This window comes from Lycorma delicatula, chromosome 8 (genome assembly GCF_047948215.1).
Source record: "Lycorma delicatula isolate Av1 chromosome 8, ASM4794821v1, whole genome shotgun sequence".
Taxonomy (NCBI): Eukaryota; Metazoa; Arthropoda; class Insecta; order Hemiptera; family Fulgoridae; genus Lycorma; species Lycorma delicatula.
Genome location: NC_134462.1, coordinates 67895475 through 67913277, shown reverse-complemented (window position 1 = coordinate 67913277; position 17803 = coordinate 67895475). Strand labels below are relative to the sequence as shown.

At 29.1% G+C, this 17803-nt stretch overlaps 1 protein-coding gene across 3 annotated transcripts in view; it reads left to right on the top strand.

The window, feature by feature from the left end:
• Positions 1-17803, top strand: part of LOC142329369 (uncharacterized) — a 502750-nt gene that overhangs the window by 418787 nt on the left and 66160 nt on the right. For all 3 annotated transcript variants that reach the window (XM_075373890.1, XM_075373889.1, XM_075373891.1), the window contains 3 exons: positions 3013-3076; positions 6889-6984; positions 13381-13481. In XM_075373890.1, the coding sequence (XP_075230005.1) occupies positions 3013-3076; positions 6889-6984; positions 13381-13481 (261 nt within the window). The remainder of the gene's footprint in view (positions 1-3012; positions 3077-6888; positions 6985-13380; positions 13482-17803) is intronic.

The window sequence follows — 17803 nt, the reverse complement described above, 5'->3', positions numbered from 1 at the left end:
AAGAATATGTTTTAATTAATAGATGTAGAATTTAATACCAACTGAAGATGTGGAATACCATGAAGTATATATAAATTACCTAGTACAGATTATTGAGATAAGACATACTTTACCTTAATTTTATCATGATAGTACTTTCACAGAATGCTGCATCTTCAGTCATATTTGAACACACCCTATTAATTGCACATGAAACAGAAATATTAACAAAATACAATGTAACTAAAATAATTCTTGCACATGTGTTTTTATTTTAGAACTTAGTATTTTACAAATTTTTTTATTTTTTTATTATCTTTATTTAATGTGCAATTAATAAAATGTATTCAGTCATGACTGAGGAAGCAGTATCCTGCGAAAGTACTAACAAATTAAGGTTAGATATGTCTTATCTAACCTAACTAATATTCTGTACTAGTTGGTTTGTATTAATCAAATTTAGAATATAAACACACACACACACACACACACACACACACATTTATTACACATAACATACTTTAAATACATTATGAACTACAAAGATCCTTCACAACCTAAAACAAACACCATTTTTTGCATCCAACTACACTGAAAACACTCTCAGTGGCATTGTCAAAGAACGTTAATACATATTTAGGTAAAGTTTTTCTAACTTTCATTTCAATAAGATGCTGTGGTCAATTTAAGAACTGTTCTTATTAATGTATAGACTTTTTTCTTATTAAAATAAAAGATGGTAAAATTGATATTTTATCTTGTCTTTTTATTTCTTGATATTTAATGTCACTATATATATTTCTATGAAATTTTGAATAATTATTGGTTTTTATGTGATTTTCATTTGAAATGAGAAAGAAATCAATTCAGCTGAAGCAATTGATTTGAAGTGGCTTTTTGAATGGAACATGTAGAGATTTAGCACTTCTAAACACTATTGATACAGCTGCTTTAAATAAGTGCAGATTAATTGCATGTTACCTCGTGTTCTTGATCCTTTCATTTCCTCTTTGATTGGTGTGTTGAATTTCAAATTGTTTACAATTTTTCATCTTCCGGGATGTTTTTTCTTTTTTTTCTGTTATTTATTATCTGATTCATGAAAGATATATCATGTTTCTTTATGTTATTATAAAATATATCATGAATTTTTTTTTATTGTTATTCATATGAATTAGAGCAATTTTTTTATTAATAGTAAAACATTTAAAATGAAACATCATTAAAAATTTAACATTAAAAAACATATTCAAAAGTCTTAGGTGTTCAATTATATTTGGTGAAATCTTTTACTTCCTACTGTAAACAATTATTACTTGCTGTACTTTAAAAATTTTAGCTTTTGATATCGGAACATATTTTTTCATACTATAATAAAAGGTAGTTCATTAGAAATAAATTTTCATATAAATATTATAACATTTACTGTAAGAAGTATGCATTTCATATTTAATCAGTTATAATTTTTTTTACACTCTCCAGTAACAATGTTTCAAAAAGACAAAATATTTCAATAATTTGTGTTTTTTTAATGATTCGTCACCATGAAGCAGTTCAGACCGAACAAATTATTCTAAATTTTTTTCTCTAATTCCTAAATACAAGGGTTTTTTGAAAAGTTCTTGGCCTGAAAAAACACAAGATCCTTCAGAATTTTTTTTATTTCAATTAGTTACCTTCCAATTTAATACATTTAGATCTTTGACACACTTTTATTTGTTCCCACCAACTGTTTGGACTGTTGTTTGGTTTCTGCTGTTATATAATGTCAAAGAAATTCAGCAGAATCAAGTTTAAATAACTTTAAATACCCTTGAGAAGTGTTAGTCAAACACATAAATTTTTAACTGTTAAAAAACACGGCACCCTTTGAGTGGAAGCTTTTCATACCCAATATGTGTTTAAAATGTAGTGAACAGTGAATTGAGATTTGCAGTGCCAGCAACTTCGTTACCTTCAGGTGGATGTACATAATTTAATAAAGTATTGTGGATTTTTTTTGGCGATTGATTGTTTTGTTCAAATGTTTATCAACTTGAATGAATGTACGATCATGTTTAAATTCAGCAGCACACTTTTTTCTGTTGAAAATGAAACGGAAAAAATTTTTAGTGGAATCTTAACTCTTTTTGTATGCCTGTTTGAGTTAAACCTTTTAAAACAAAGTACTTTATAAAAGCTTGAACTTCAGTTTTATCCATTTTTCAGAAAATGCCAAAACTTGTTTCCTTTACTCGATCAACTAAAGCAGTAACATCAAATACACACATTTAGTTGCTTGTTGATAAAGTTTGTTGAAAAGTTTACTGAAACTTGGCAGTGATCCATGTAAAGTATTTTAGTTGACAAATATCATGCTCATTTGATCATATTTTTGCCATCTCTGAATATTAGAAGCATGTTTTTTATGTAAAAAAGAAATTAAAACATTATAATGATCGTGGTATAAATACTAAACCATTAAACTGAAAGTATCAAATTATAGTTGTGGCATGTAACACACTATCTAACAGTAAATTCTATAATATAAATGTATCCTTTTATGGTTATGAGACTTCACCCTGGCCACATATTATATTTACATACAGTAGGTTTATTTTCTGTATAATAACTCTATGCTAGATTGTGCCTGTCTGCTTTTGATATCTTTCTTTGTCCTATCTTTTAATTCTGCAACTTTGTGTTTCTAGCTTAGTATTTTAACGTCTCAATTATCTCCTTTCTGACATATTTCATTACTTTTTATCACATTCCATTAATCAATAAGGAAAAATGCGGTTAAAAATCTTTAAAGACAGATTTTTAATGAAAACCAACACAGATTTACAGATTTCACTATGCCTATTTTAGGCATAGTCTGTGCCTATTTTAGGCATATCTGTATAGGTGTATAGCCTCAAATCTCTGAAATTTTGTTAGTTTATTGAATTTATTTTAAATATTTTTTTATTTTATTCAATCTTTTTTATTCTGGTTCTTACATTTATAAATTATGTTTTTATTTATAAACAAGACTTTTTTTATCTTTTTCAGTGTGTGCTGGATCGTGTTTGGCAGTGGCCATTCAATGCGTTTACATTGGATACTGTCACTGGAGGTAAGAATTACAGTTTACTAATATATCACTTTATAACTAATGAAGTAGTAATATTAGTTCTGATCTTTTTTTTTTTAGTGAAATCTTTTTATATTTGAAGTCATTTTATTAACTTTAATTAAGTTTTATTTCATAGTTTTACTTTGTCATAGTCTAGTTACTTATACCATTTCATGAATTTAGATTGATTTATATAATACACTTCTTTATGAAACTGGATAACTTGTTTTGCCTTCTAGATTGTTCAAATTAGTCAATTTTTGGTGTTAAGTAAACAGTTAGATACAATTAAAATCGATCATGATCCACTTAAAATTTCATCACATGATAAAATAACTGGTCAGTAGTCAAACAAGCCTCAAATTTTTAGATGAAAGTGTATTCAGTGTTATCTTAATAATGCCTGACCTTCTAACATTTTGGTTTAAAATGATTAATGAATAGTGCCTTAACAATAATTACTGAAATAGATAAAAAAATAATCATTAGAAAACATTTCTAATAAAATTCAGGCCCACCGATATGTATGAGATTTTTTATCATGAAAATGAAATTTGTCAGAAGTTGTGATCAAAGTTACATATTTGTTAGTTTAATCTACTACAATTGGCAATATCTCTTTGTCTACATTTAAAACAAATGACTGGTAATCTGGATTTGACATATTTTTAGGGTAGATAAGAGAAAGTCAATTATTGCTACAAGCTTGTCAAAATTTTTATTTATATGTACACAACTTTTAAAATAAATAAAATAATAATTTGGTTATTCTTAATGCAGATAAATCTGGTCTTATGTACAGCAGTGCAATATTTAGAATGAAGTAAATTAGTCATTTTCAGAGACCGCTAATTGTTAAAAATATACATTGAAACATTAACTAACATTGTTTAACTTTAGTGATTTATAGGAATTAGTTTATTAAACCGTTGCAGCCATACTGGCACTTTATCCTTACTTAACACTCTTTAATTTCTGGAATTATATACACTGAGACATTATAGTTGGTATAGAACTATTGTTTATTAATTGATGCATTTTATTATCTTACCCAGGACTGTTTTTAGTTAACTAGTCTATAGTATCAAAAGGGAATTAATTTGATATCATTTTTAGTTATTTTTTTCATAAAATTTAAATACATTGTCAAGCTCGAACTAGTAAAGATAGATAGTGCTGAAATTTGAAGTGACATGTTTATACAATTAAATTACTAGGTAGAATGTACAAACAATCACTACTCTATTTGTGTATCATTTCTACTATAGATTTAAAAATCTGATTCTATACAAAGCGTTAACCCAATAGATTATTTAAGTAACATTTTTTAGAAAGATGCACTTTGCTGTAAATATATTATCCTAGTTTGTGTTCATTCTAACAACATACATCCAAAAATTGACTGGCAACTAAGATTTTGTCAAATAAGTTTTACTGAATTCTAACCAAATTATCATTTCCATATATATTTTTCTTTTATGAATATTTGTTAGGCAATATAAATTTATTAAATTTACAGCCTACTAAATTCTGTTGTTTAAACATTTGTTTTCATAAAGTATTGTGAATTTTAAACAAATCTGTTCTTATAGTAATTGATAAAATTGTGACTTTAGTAAATTAGCTTGTAATATTAATTTTTCTGTTTTATCTACAAGCAATGTACTTGTTTAGCACAAAAAGTTAAGAGCACTTAATTTAGAATGTGCTCATACTTCACAATAGTCAGCATTAAATGAATATGAAACAGATTCAGTTTATGTTGTTTGCCAAGTTGCTATGGTTACACGGTAGTAGCATCAGTTTATCTTGCCAAATGTCTGCAGTAGGGTAAATAATACAATGCGTAATTGAATATGTATATCGTCTTGTGCTTCCTTGATTAATTCACTATCTCAGTTGTGCTGGTACTGATTCTGTTGTTCTTGATTGTATTTTACTGTTACCTTTTCATGACTTTTAAAAAATAATTTAAATTGTGTTGTAATTCAAAACGTTTATTCTTACTCAATTTGCGTGTTTTGAATTCGTGTTAAAAAATAGTCTGGAAGATCACATATTTGTAAGATCACAGCAGCTGTGTATGTAAACAAATTACCTTCCAGTCTGGTAAGTGATTATATTGTTGATACAGATCATTAATTCATCCTTTCAGTCTGTTAATCTTTGAAGAGATCTATTGAATAATTTTTTTATCAAAATATTGTGTAAATGATGAATACACACCAGAAAATTATTTATAAAAGTTTTTCCTTTTTTAACTTCTGTAGAAGATAGGTAATTAATAAATAGATATAATACTTTCTCTTGATTTGTTCTGAAAAGTTTTTCATTAGTTGCCGCATCTGATTTCAGTTAATTGACTGTCACAGAGTATACATTTTTTTTTAACAAAAGAGATTGATTAATTGCAGTTCCAATAATTCTGACTGGCCTAATGGATGATAAATGAGAATGAGTTGTTACCACCGTGGGGTTAATGCTTTGAAACAATAATTGTTTTTTTATACGTTTTATAATTACCACAAGATCTAATGATTTTTTTATCGTTTTATTATATTTTAAACATAGAATGTATAATAAATAACATTTCTTTTAGTTTTTAATTAAATTTTAATTATTTAAAAGTTGTTAATTTGTTTTGTTCTGCTAAGAATATGTGTGTGTATTGTACTTCTGTATTAAAAGTGAGGACAATCACTACAATAGCTAATAATAATTATAATAACTGTAGAAAACAGAGGTTTTAGGTAATTTTTTCTATTATAAAATATTGGTAATTTACCATACATAATAACAAATTTATACAATTTAATTATGGTTGTAAAATCTTTTTTGCTTTTTCAATCTTGGATGTGTGCTATTACTGGTTTTAATGTGGTGTTCAGATTTGAATAATTATAAAAATTAATGTAAATAAATTTTTCATGGCCTAAACTACCTTTCTTTTTTTATCACTTTCAAGTAAAGTTTTATTTGTTTAATGATGAGAATACAGGATAACCTTTTTTACTGGAGGGAAGTGATTATGCTTAATAATTAATTATTAATTTGATTATCTAGCTAGAAGACAAAGCCCAATGCATTCACAGGTTCATCTTAATCTGGGAATTTATCAAATGGACACCATCTGATAGTCTGTATAACACCATATAAAGTTCATCCATTGGTCTTAGGTCTTGTGTATACACATATCATACATTTTAATTGTAATGCGATCATCATTTAGCTGTAGTTTAACTATAGATAATTATAATTGTGTAATTTACTGTATTGTGGAACCTAAAAATAAATATTCTTATCTGTCTTATTTGAATCTGGATCTTGCTATAATAGTAACTATAATAGAACTTGTAACTATAATAGAATTACAGTTACAGCAGGTAATTGGTGATGGTTCTAACCATTCGCTCAATTTATTTATTGAGTGAATGATTTGCATTTGTAGATTATATATAATAAAATATTTGTGACTACTTCAGGTTTTAGGCATAATGAAATATATATAGGTACATAGCCATAGCCTCAAATCTTTAAAGATTGCTAAATAAACATGTGTAGTTAAAAAAAAAAAAAATTACTGTAGGAGCACCCTAATTGCTTAATGCTTATTCATTGTCAGACCTGGATTGCAGGTTAGATCAAAGGGTGGGTTTACTGAGTATATGTTTTTCTAGTAATCAACATATTAATTTTCTTTGGAGTTGGCAGTTATACTCATTGACCCGTATGTATATTTTTCTGTCATATGTACTGCTTTAAGGATGCTATTGTATTGGAATAATTAATATTCTTATTTATTTTGATCACAGGTAGATCACTGCCAGTCTTGTGTGTTCATTTGTTCCATTGGTATGGTCTAGTGGACCATTTCAACCTAGATGTTGTAAGAGTATGGAAATTATTTAGTAAGTATGTTTATTAATTTTATAACTTCATATAATTTGTAGTACTTTGTTATACTCTGTGTAATTTAAGATATTGCAGTTATTAATTTACATTTTTCTACCATATCTAATTGATGATTCCTTTGTTTGTTTATGTTTTACAATAACTTTAATTCCACCATTCTTACTAATTATGTTATACACCTTCAAATGTTGACATTGTACCTTCTGATTGCATTTTTATTTTTACTAATTGTGTTTCTTCTTTTGAATTTTGTTTATATTGTACAATTGTTTACCTAAACATTCTGACATAGAGTGGTCTGCTATGAAAAATGCAGACTTGACCGAGATTCAAACCTCAGGAACTTTCCAGATAAAAGACAGAGCTAAAGCTCTGGAGTTAAGTAGAGCAAAAGACTCCACTAAACTTTTATCTAAAGACTCCACTTTACCACAAACATTGGCTGATTCAACAGAATATTTTTATAGCTGATTTCAATTTGTTTTAAAATAATGATTCACTAGAAAAAATGAGATTGATGTCAGAATTACAACAAAAAAAACTTGTTAGTTAATGAGTCTCTAGTTTGCCAAAAAATAAGTTTTAAATCATTTAAACTTTACTTTGGGAAAGCTAAATTATTTTATTGCTGAATGAAAAGTAAAAGTATTTGTTAAAATATAATTTTAAATACAAAGGTTTTATTCTACTTTTTAAAGAAAAGTTATGTCTAATATTCAAATATATTTTTATATTGTTCAAAATGATTTTATATATATTTATGTTTAGGCTTCTGGACAGAACGTATCAGCAAAATATATTTAATATGAAATGATTAGGTTGGTTGTTAGTAAAACTATCATATCAAATGTTTTATTTCATAACTTGGTACATTAGTTTGTTGTTTTACAATATTTGTCCAAGATGTGTATTTGGCTATGTTGCATGTGAAGGCTTTAGTATAAGAAGCAGGGTTTCATTTCCAAATGTTTATGATAAAATCAGTCCTTATGTTAAAAGAATGAAACTGTACTTACAAGGCTGAATATCATCTGGATTTTGATTTGGTGTGCTAGCGTAAATCATTATGTTTAGTTCAGAGAAGAGATGACATGAAACCACCTTTTTCCTTTTTGATGATTAATTCACCACATAATATATGAAAGCTTGTGTATAGGAATATGATATGAAATGTTTTTGGCATATGAAAAATGCCAAGCTTGATCAAAATTTGAACCCACACCTTTCTGGATAAAAGAAAAATATGCTAACTAGACGTCATAGAGGATAGCAGAATAGTAACTTCATTCCTCACTCTCCTTAGCAAGCATAGTATGGGATTGTTGTAATTTATAGGACTGCCTATATTATCTTTTGGAATGACTTGTGTCACATGTCAGTTCACTTCCAGTAGTAAGGTGTGGCAGCTAACATATTTTGTATTTTTATTTTTATAATCAAGATAAATTATATAATGTTCTTCTTTTATTTAGTAATACAGGTATTTTTAATCCATTACATACTCATTAATCCGGACTTTAATGGTCAAAACGTAATGCTTAAAGTCTGGGATTAAAATGTAAGTTTTTTGGTGTACCGTAACATATCTGAGTCAGTAATATATTTTTCAAAAATTATCTCCACTTTGTTATTGTTATTATAATAATGATTTTTATTAATTACTGTTTAAAGCATCTTATTCAGCTCATAAAACCTGCCAAACCTTTTAAAGTAATTATATATATATATATATATATATATATATGTGTGTGTGTGTGTGTGTGTGTGTGTGTGTGTGTGTGTGTGTGTGTGTGTGTGTGTGTGTGTGTGTGTGTGTGTGTGCATGTGCACATGCATGTTTAATTTAATTATTATATTTTTATAAATATGACAGGATAATCATTGGTCTAAAAATATCAAAATGAAAATAAAATAGTTATAAAACAGTTAAAAGGGCATATTTAAAAAAAGAACTATTTCACATTAGTTAGGTTAAAAAGTAATTAAAAAGGAAAACCTTTCTTTGACTTTTTTTCAAGTTTTTTGGAGGTGAGTTTTAGATATTAAACAAAATTTCATAGATTAACCCAGAAGTTGTTAGGAAATAAAATAGTGTACTACTTTACTTTTATTACTATTACATTATTAATATTTATTTATTCACTTTGATAGTTGTTTACTGATAACATTAATAAATAAAATACATTTAGAATTAAAATAATAACAAAGAAAAAAACAATATTTCAGTTTTATCATTTTTTCTTTTAGTTTATTTTTGTATCATTTTTGGATTTCATATATAAAATAATGGTAATTGTTATTGGAGATTATAATAATATTAATCTTAAATTAAAATTCTGAGGAAATTTATATATAATTTTTACTTCCTTTTACTGTTATATTTTATTGCTTATAAAAATAATTAGTCAAGATGATTATTGAAACTGCTTATTTCATGAATTAGAAGTTTTTATACATACACACACACACACACATATATATATATATATATATATATAAAATTTATTTTTGTGACATGATAAATTGCTTTGAATTAACTACTTACGTCATGATGTAAAAATAAGATCCATTTGAACTTCACTTCAGGGACTTGTCATTTCAATATGTTGATCCATATTTCAATAAAATGTACACATACTCTTGTAATGTAGTATGCTCTTGTATACAACATTGTTACATTTATGAACATGAAGTTATTTGTTATATTTATTTTTTGTCATTCTACATTATTTACATTTATGAATCTAGAATGAAAGTATATATATTGTTACCACATGGCATGCTTCCTATCAGCAACTGCGACCCATTAGATGTTGGAAGTTGCGGTGCACCTGCACACACACTTCTCCCTCCAAGTCAGCTGACTGCCCAACACCCCACCGCAGTGGCATGGTGGCTGGCTTTATAAGAATCAGCATAGTAATGTGAGAGCTTTCACTTGCAAACCATCACCAGGAGAAGACCATGAAGAAAAAGAAAGAAGCCTCCTGGCCAGTCAAAGGTGGAATCTCGCAGTGGATGCTGACATCACTGCCAGAGCAGCAGGCTTGGCCGGCCTGACATGAAGCCCACTATTGCCAGCAGGCATAGTGGTGAAGACAGAGCCAGAAGAGCACCATTCAGGGAGAATGGCATATGCTACGCCAGTGGAAGATGACCAACGCTGACCCAAAACTGTGGGGCTCTGGAGGTTACTACTAAAGCGGATGCTGTAATGGTTATCTGCCATTATCGAGTCGACATTGCTGGAGACCAGCAACTGAACCCAACACTTATTCTCAGGGCTACCTCATCAAACAAACTTTTCAGGGCACCATTATAAAGACCCAAAACAGCCCTTTTCAGGGCTACCACAAGGTTCTAAGGTGCCACCTGCTGTCAGAACAGTTCGGCAACAAGATATTTATATATTAATTTTTTAATTTTAGTCCAACGTTTGTGTTAGTAGCTTTACTTTATTCATATTTAAAATAATAATAAAATTTCATTTTTTCATTTATCAGTTATTAAGAAGAGTGTTTCTTGCTGTCATGTATAAAATAATTGACAAAGCAGAAATCTGTAATTTTAAACCTTAATTTTATGTCTGATTAATTTTAGTTATTAGCTGATGATGAGCTACTGCGGTTAAAGAATGGATCCAAGAAGAGGTAGCTCAAATTCATGTAGCAACACACATATTAGGAATGAGTGAAGCAAAATAGTTGCCATCTTCAAAATGTATTTTTAAGTAATCGTAAATGATGTAGTTCATTTTATATATGTAATAAAGTGTTTAAGTTTAAGTGGATTTGGTGGACTAATCTTAATAATAAATATGGATCAGCTGTCAGCTGGTTTGACCATTGATGGATCATCTCCTGGGCCTTATATAACAACTAGGAAACGTTTACCGGTTGCGTGTTCAGATAGAGATCCTTGAAGATAATCTCACAGAAAATTAATTAGAGGCAATATTATCTCTAATTGTTGATGCCTAAGAAAGTGACTCTGAAATTGATCACAGACACAATCTGATCACTTTTCGTGGTGGACCATCCCAGTGCTTCGGAAACAAAAGGTACCATAATCCTCCAAAAGTACCTCTGATGAGCTGCCGTTATCAAATCATTTTGATAATCTTCCAATGGAGGATAAGAACATTGAGGTAATCCAGAAGAATGCTGTTAAACCTCTACTATCAGTACTTTATGGTATCATGGATGTCATTTTGTTATAAGTTCTTGAAACAACTGTAGGCAAGAATGACTACTGCATCTGTTTAATAGGTTTTAAATAACTATGCATGCTCTCTAAAGACATTGAGATATTTAAGAAAGTAATTAGTTTAGGTTGTGAACATAATCTCATCAGACGTAGTTCACGTGGAAAGAAGAAAGGGCTTTGCAAGTAGTACTCAGGAAACTGCATTACCTAGTTACAGTGGATACCATTAACGAAGAAATTAAAGAACATGAGCCCAAAGTCTATAGTGTAATTAAAATCTGACATAGGGCGACAAAAGAAGCGATGTTTTTTTTTTTTAATCTTTAACCTCAGAATAACAACAAGGAGATATTTAAACTGAAACATGTCACTAAGTTTAGTGTAACTTTTGAAACTCTAAAAAAATTCCCAGATCTAAAATAATGTATGCACTTTAAGCAGTATGGCCATACCAAAAATAACTCTTAAATTCAATCAGAAACTATCTTGATTCTTCTATACAAAGTCTGGAGTTTCTCCGTTCGATTTTTACATCAGACCTTCCACCTCCAGATTATATCACTGTTGTATCATTTGCAGACAACATAGCAATCCTATCTGATTATGAACATCCAAATTAAGCCTTGGTTAAACTACAATTAGAGTTAGATGAGATCAGTGCATGGCTAACAAAATGGAAAGTGAAGGTGAATGAGAACAAATTGAGCCGTGTGACATTTATGATGAGAAGGGGTGATTGTCCATGGGTCCACCTGAATGGCATCTACATCCCTCTCATAGATCAGGTATGGTACCTTGGCCTACACTTAGGTTGTCACCTTACGTGGGAGAGCCATGTGGTAGAAAAGAGGAAGCAGCTTAACATCAAGTATGGGAAACTAAACTTATTGCTGAGTAAAAAAACACATTTATCATTAACTAATAGATTGTCAATCTACAAAGTTATCCTTAAACCTACTTGGACGTATGGGGTACGGTGAGTAACAGCAATAGATAATTCAGAGATCCCAAAATAGATTAATGAGGACCATAACAGAACCACCATGGTTTGTTAGGGGGTAGAGAAATTCATGACTGTCTAGGATTATCTTCTGTTTATGAAGGGAACCAAATAATTGGCTCGCAGTAAAAACAAGTTAGAAAAAAATTTTAATTATCTGAAAGTAAATCTATTGGACATTGGCAAAGACCAAACATTTCCATGTGCTGGACCTGAGAGGTATAACCATAGGAGACTTGGAGAAGGAACCTAGGAGTGCAGTGACTTTGTCAGTGTGTTGTGAATGTTACTATGATAGTCTATGAATTATAGCTATTTCTATTTACCTATATTTATTTTATCTATAGTGTTGTTTTCGTGTATCGGTATTAATAACATTGTTTTCATTTTTTTCTTCCTGTGATTTGTGACTTATTTCTAGTGCTATGTTAAGTATTGAATTTTACTTGGACCACCCGTGCATGTGCTTTTCTTATATATCAAGTGTACCGTTTGTATGGTTTAATGACGGGTTTTATCAAGGTCCTCTCTTTATGTAATTATCACGATTCAAATTTATTTAGGGTCTCCTATGAGGTACCGATTTTAAATGCTAACAGACAAATAAAAAAAAATCATGGTTTATTTTTAATCATAAAATTCAATGCTGTACCTTGTTCCTATATTTTTTAGTTGCACAATCTTAATTTTGAAAATGCATTAAAAATAATTATATTTTCAATTAAGTAAGATAGAAAGATCAAGTTGAAAAAATATTGCATTTGGATGTTAAAAATATCGAAAAAATATTGCATTTGGATGTTAAAAATATCACTAAACATCCATATATTTTACAAAGCTTGGGTCCAGTGAATTTTGTTTGTGTTCATGAGAAATTTTCTTCTGAGAATTCTTCTCTGTGACAGCATTAAATGCTTGAGGCATAGCTTGGAACACAAAATGGCCATTCTGATGAAGAATTGACAGGGTAAAATATGTAGTATGCTTAAAATTTTCTATGTTTGTGAATGTGGAATAATACTCTTAAGAAATTTTACTTTTTCTAGACAGAAAGAGAGAATGTGGGAAAGAGGTAGAGGATAGTTATTTAACAAATGAAATGGTGCATGTAATCTGCAAGATCAATGTATTACAATTGTATAATTAAGAGATGTATATTTATAATGTATATTTTTTTCTTTTTCAGGTTTAGTAGAGGAGGGTTATCATAGTACAAATCCTTATCATAATTCAATACATGCAACTGATGTTACCCAAGCAATGCATTGTTTCTTACAAGAAGAAAAGGTACATACAAATGTAAAATAATATGCTGCCTTGGTTAGGTTTAATTATTCTAAATATTTTATTATTTGCTGGATCATTCAAATAAATAAAAGTCTTTATTTTATTTATAATATAAATAATTTTTATTGTAACTTTGTACTTGTAATTCATATATATAACATTATTACATTATATATATTTTATTATATAACATTCATAATAATCACATGTTGAGTCTTTGAAGGATGGAACAAGACAAACAATAGAGCATTAGACAAATTCGTTTAATAAGAGTAACATAAAGAAAGAGTGAAAATTTATGAAGTGTAAGACAAAAATGATTTTTTTTTTCATTTTACATATAAAAAAGGAGGAAATAAAACCTGAGTCTTAACATGTTTTTTTCTTTTTAGTTTTAAAAAAATCATGCCTGCCAAAAATCATGTTTTTTTTTTTAGTTTAATTTTGTAAGCAAAACTATTACAAACAATAACATGAATTATATGATTTTTACAGTTACAAAAAGTGACATACATGATACAATCCATAATGTTGCTTTTCAACAGAATAACAAACAAGTTTAATTGTGAATTAGTGAACAATAATATAATTAAATTGTTAATATTTATGTTTAGTTGAAACGGTATTTACATTCATTTGTGATATAATATTAATAGTATTCATATAAATGTATTATAAATTAATTAAAAAGCTCATAATAGTATTTTGAATAATAATGATCAGCATATTTGCTTAAATAAATAATAATACAATTGAATATTTTAACCTACAATAATTTGAAATTACATTCTCATTAATCTTAAATAATAAATAAATCTAGGGAACCCTAATCCTCAAGATCAATAAATTATTACTGGTATCTTATTGTACCTAAATATATAAATCATTACATAATCATATAATGTATAATATAGATATGAAATCATAATTAAATTAATACAAATATGTAAATTATGTTACAAATATTAACACAATATTTATGAGCATGTAAACAGTCATATTATGAATATAAATCGATTGAAATTACAAGATCAATAGTATGAAAATAATTAAATCAATAAAAAAACATTACTTAAAAATATTCAATAATTTAAGATTGATAATAGGCATAATTTATGCACAGGTCTTCTTAATGGACCATTAACTGAACATAAATCAACAACCCTTACTAGTTTGTCAGAACTCAGGTAAACCTGGGTGGCAGTTCCATGTTTCCAATGCATAGGTGAAGAATTTTCATTGGTAACTAATACTAAATCTCCAATACAAAGATTACAGGAAGGAAAACATCTTTAATTGCATTGCTGTAAATAATCCTTAAATCATCATCTCCAGATAGATTATATAAATTTTTGGAGTAATTGCCAGTGGCCTAAGCAGTTTTAATTTTTTGGTAGTTGGGTTCAGGCAAGAAAGTGAGTGGACATCCTATGAGAAAGTGTCCTGGAGATAGAGGCTCTGGATATCTATGATCTGTTGAAATAGCAAAAGTAGGACAGGAATTGAGACAGGCTTCAGTTTGTGTTAAAACTGTATATAATTCTTCAAAATTAAGGATTGTTTGTCCAGTTACATGACGCATATGAAATTTAATGCTTTTGATTGCGCTTTCCCGTAAACCACCAAAATGGGGTGAAGAGGGAGGAATAAATGACCAGGTTATACCTTGTGTAGTTGTGAATGCTTGAATGTCTGATTTTAGTTTTCTGAATTTAAAAATTGATACAAATTATAAAATTTATTTTTGGCACAATGGAAATTGGAACCGTTATCAGAAAGGACGAGTGGGAATACCCCTACGTGATATCAATTTTTTAAATGCTCCAATAAACAACTGTGAAGTCAGATCAGAAACTAATTCTAAATGAATAGATTTAGTAGTGAGACATTTGAAAAGTGCTATATAAGATTTACTTAAGGTCTTGGACGTCTGCCTGCCATGACGAATGATAACTGGACCGCCATAGTCTACTGCGCATGTAGAGAATGGTTGAGAAGGAATAACTCTGGAAGAGGTTAACTGACCAAGAACCTAGCTTTTTGCATTATTTTGAAAGTATATCATACATTTATGAATGATAGAAGAAATAATTCGTTTAATATTTATAATCCAGTATTTCTAGTGTAAAGAATGATGTGTTAATTGAACACGTGAATGCAAAATACGCAAATGTTCAGCATTAGTTTTGTAATATTTGCATTTTGATGTAAATGAAAGGGATTATGAAAGGATTACTAGCTGGAAAGGCTGGTGGCTTCAAAAATTATTAATGATGTATAAATGCTAGTTATGATGTGAAAGGTTACGGGAAATTGTTTTCAAATATTATCAATGTAGGTGTAATTCCAACTCTGTATTGTATTAGAAATATTATTTTGATCCGGGTAAACATTATTATTATAGTTTAATTAGTTTGAGCTTTAATGTATATAAGTTGTTGGCTAAAATAATCTCAAACTACATCCAGATCACTGTCAGTAGTAAGCGGAACCAAGACCAAGTATCAAGTTTTTTTTACTTTACAATTAATCATCTGCTAATATAATAATTATTAGTTAGTCAGCTAACTGAAAAGTGTAATGATTGTAATTTAAGTTTTTATCTTGCATTGATTGATTTCCAAAAAACATTTGACTCTGTAGAACATGAATACATATGGAAAGCATTGATGGCAGATGGAGTGAAGATGTTTAACTAAATGAAAATTGAAGACTGAAAAATTGTATGAGCATAACAAAGGTCTTGGAAAAGAATGACAAAGAGTTTAGAGTTGGAAAAGGAGTTAAACAGGACTGTTCAATCTCTCTGATTTTATTTAACTGTATCTTATTGTTGACTCTGTATTCAGGAAACTGAATTGGAATAGTAGCGAATGTTAAGGGCAGGTTCTGGAACAGTTTGACGTTTGCATATATGTGATAATTTTAGTAGAACAAGAAGTTTACAGACTATTAAATGTATGTGAGGTCAGAGGTTTGGTGCTGAATACGAACAAAACCAAAATTTGATAAATGCCTTATCAGCTTAAATAGGTAATAATAGAATGTATTAATGAAGTGATTTATTTGGTACATTTCATCTCTTTTTTTTAAAGGACAGTTAAAGAAAGAGTTGGATAAAGCGTTTGCCTGTGAAAAACATAATATTAATAGAATAAACAGTAGATAAAAGGAAATATGATAGAAAACTGTTTATTAACATTATTGCTATATGGTTGCTGTAATGGTTGATTATCATTATTACGACATGACCCCCAGTAAGAAAATGAATGAAAAACTGGATACAATACAAATGCAAATATCATTTCATATGTGTGTTTTCAGATGTTTAGAACAAATAATTAAGAATAATCAGCTGTGAGAAGAGTACAAGTTTTTATCTAAGAGGTTTCACTTGGCCAGAATAATCTGGACTGATGGGTAGCAAGAATGACAGTTGGTTATCAAAGACCTAGAAGAAGAAAAATGGAAGAGAGAAGTTTTTGGAAGGATAAACTTAAATGGAAGTGGAAAGATGTTGAATGAAAACAGCAAAAGATAGGGATTGGTAGAATATTTGTAACAGTTTCATTAAGAAAGTAATCAGCTCAACCAACTTCTTAACCTCCTTCAAGAAAAGCTCAGCTCTTTTAAGGTGTTACAGAACTGTTGTTTTTGTATAAATATACTGTATCCCATAAAGAATGCAACTTTTGAGTGCATAATAACATACAAATTTATTGCAGATCTCTTTCAGAATTCGTTACATGCTGGTTCTGCAAATATTCAGTTGTTGTGAACATCTGCAAAGAGATTTCACCGGAATTACAGCAACATTATCACTCATGATGGTGTTATTTTCCACAGAACGATTAAAACGAGGATGCCCTGAAGGTTTAATGTTCACAACCAAACCAGTTTTCTCAAAATTAGCAATCAGTCTTATCACAGTTGACTTACTCGGTGCATTACATTGAGCAAACATTCCACAGAATTTGCAAACAGTCTTTGCACAACATTCACCACATTTGTAATAAGTTTTCACTATGACAACATTGTTCCGTCGTGAAGTGCTCCATTCCTACCCGTTCAGAAAACAGATGACAATCATGCACTATTCGGTGCTCCGTGACTGCTAACCACAAAGACAACAGATGAAAATCACGTAACTTTCAGTGCTGCCAACTTACTAGAATAGAAATGGCAGGCATTTCAAAAGTTGCGTTCTTTATGGGACACCTTTACATCATTCCTTTAGAATAATATATATGGGGACAAGATCTAAGTTTACGATAAATGAATTTAAAAATTTGTTTTTAGAGTTATACCTAGAAGATTAAAAA